This window comes from Phoenix dactylifera, chromosome 3 (assembly GCF_009389715.1).
Source record: "Phoenix dactylifera cultivar Barhee BC4 chromosome 3, palm_55x_up_171113_PBpolish2nd_filt_p, whole genome shotgun sequence".
Taxonomy (NCBI): Eukaryota; Viridiplantae; Streptophyta; class Magnoliopsida; order Arecales; family Arecaceae; genus Phoenix; species Phoenix dactylifera.
Window position 1 is genome coordinate 14,356,442 of NC_052394.1, and position 2,235 is coordinate 14,358,676.

Below are 2,235 nucleotides of genomic sequence, written 5' to 3' on the forward strand. Positions count from 1 at the left end.
TGTTGGTACTTTTTCCATCCCATCCAGACAAGCACTAGAAAACCAAGAGTTTTAGGAAACTCGATTGACCAGTTGAAAAAGGCGTCAAGTTTTCATGTCACCAGCATTTGAAGAGCTGAAAAGATGACGATAAAGATCGAGAGAAAGATAAAGAGTAACGTAAGTTTATTATATTACCATTTGAAGATGGATAAGGGATATAACGCTAGGCTACGGTAAAGATATAGTACTAAGCTATAGTAGGGGGTAGTGCTAGACTATAGTAAAAATCTTAGAAATCTAAATTATACTTAATCAATGGTAGAAATCTAAATTATATCCGGATTATGGTAGAAATCTAAGTAACGCTTACTCTTAAAATAAAGATAAAGTAAAATTAAGATAAGATAAAAATGTACTGGATTGATTGTTGAAGGACTTTAATTCCAATAGTTATACTAAAATAAAATAACTACCTACTATGATTGTTGCCCATGTCTGCTTCCACTTCTTGTGGTTTATGGAAACTAACGCTGTGCCTATAGATCCTATACTACCTGCCATTCGGCCTATTTTTATCGGCATACCGTCATTCCATGTATTCGGCCTTTTGGGGAATGTTCTCGATTCGGCCTCTATCCGAATGCTATTTAGACGGCTCTTATATAATGTCTATTCAGTATTAGCTCTTGGGATGCCCATTATATCTATTCTCACTTCATTATGCGGCCAACCTGGGTTCACATCAACCAAAGTAAGGACATGGAGAGGGTATTTCCACACCAAATCTTAAAAGTGCTTCTCTAAATATTAGGCATGAACAATTTCACAAATTCCCATAAAATGGCCGTCCACATTTCTCAAAAATCAAAAAATAAGAATTAAAATTTGTGAATGAGCAATAGGGAAATGGTTTTCAAATTTGAGACTTGGGTTTCTGTTTCTAGCCTGACCCATCAAAGGGAAGAGAAGCTGTGGGATTCCGTGACCGTAAGTGGTAAAAATTTCCTCCCAATACCTCCAATCGTGGAATATTCATAGAATTCGGCTTCGCCGTGTACGACTTTTTCCCACCTTCGTAGCTGTCCCAAAGCGACTGAAAACGACCATCACATTCTATTCGTCCACGTTCGAGGCTTACCGGCTATCAGAAAACACGAATATTGAGGCAAAGGATTAGCATCATTAGATTGATCGATTTTAATCTGATCCAAAGATACATGACCGATGAAGGCGACTGATTTGACCTTTTTTTAAAAATTACAAGACGAAGAAAGAAAAGAAAACGAAACCGTTCATCACCACCGTCCATTTTTGTTAGATTAGATCCTGAGATTAGTGCACTCGTCTATCTCTGGCCGTGCATCATGCGAACGAAATCCTCGAAGCAGACGAAGCCATCGCAGTCCGAATCGACGACGCCGATCATACGGCGGCAATCCTCCAGCGTACACCGCTCGTCGCCGAGGGTGACGAACATCGCGAGCAGCTCCTCAGCGGAGATCTTACCGTCGCCGTCGACGTCGAAGACGGCGAACGTCTCCCGGAGCTCCGGCGCGACGGGGGGCCCGAAGGCCGAGCCCAGCGCCACGATCTCCTGCAGCCGGATGCTCCCGTCGCCGCCGCGGTCCGCCTCGGCGAGCATCGCCGCCACTTCCTCCTCCGTCGGCGGGTCCGGCCCCAGCCGCCGGAGAACGACCTCCAGCTCCCGCCGCGTGACCCTGTCCTCCCCCTCCCTCTCTGCCGGAGAGTGGTCCGTCGACGACGAGGACCAGCACTCTTCGCCGCCGCCGATGGAGGCCGATTTGGCCACGCGGCGGCGTGGAGACGGGGGGAGGACGGATTTGGGGGTGGACTGGGTTTCGTCGGAGGAGGAAGCGGCGTTGGATCCGAAGGAGGAAGCCTTGGATCGGGTGATGGAGCGGGATTTCTTCTTCGACGAGACGAAGAAGGGCGGCTGAAGGCAAATGATCTTCATGGCTTTTAGCTTCCCCGCGCGCGCCCGCGAGAGAGAGAAAGACACGGGGAAGGGAGGGAGGGAGGGAGGGAGGGGTTATTAAAGAAGCGAAGGTGGGGAAGTGGGCTTCGAGGAAGCTTCGCGGGAAAGTACGGCAATTTGTTCTCCGAGGGGAGTATAACGGCTTTTTTTTTTCGTTTAATTTATTTGAAAAGATTTGACGTTATTTTGCTTAAGAAAGTTGTAACAAATTGGAACATCTGATATTGTTTTGGATGAATTCGGATCAAATTGGAACA

The 2,235-nt window shown here is 46.6% G+C and overlaps 1 protein-coding gene across 1 annotated transcript; it reads right to left on the minus strand.

The window, feature by feature from the left end:
* Nucleotides 1-1,142: 1,142 nt before the first annotated feature.
* Nucleotides 1,143-2,024, minus strand: LOC103707038 (probable calcium-binding protein CML36). Its single transcript, XM_008791374.4, has one exon. The coding sequence runs from the start codon at nucleotides 1,955-1,957 to the stop codon at nucleotides 1,328-1,330; it is 630 nt and encodes a 209-aa protein (XP_008789596.2). The 5' UTR covers nucleotides 1,958-2,024; the 3' UTR covers nucleotides 1,143-1,327.
* Between the last annotated feature and the right edge of the window lie 211 nt (nucleotides 2,025-2,235).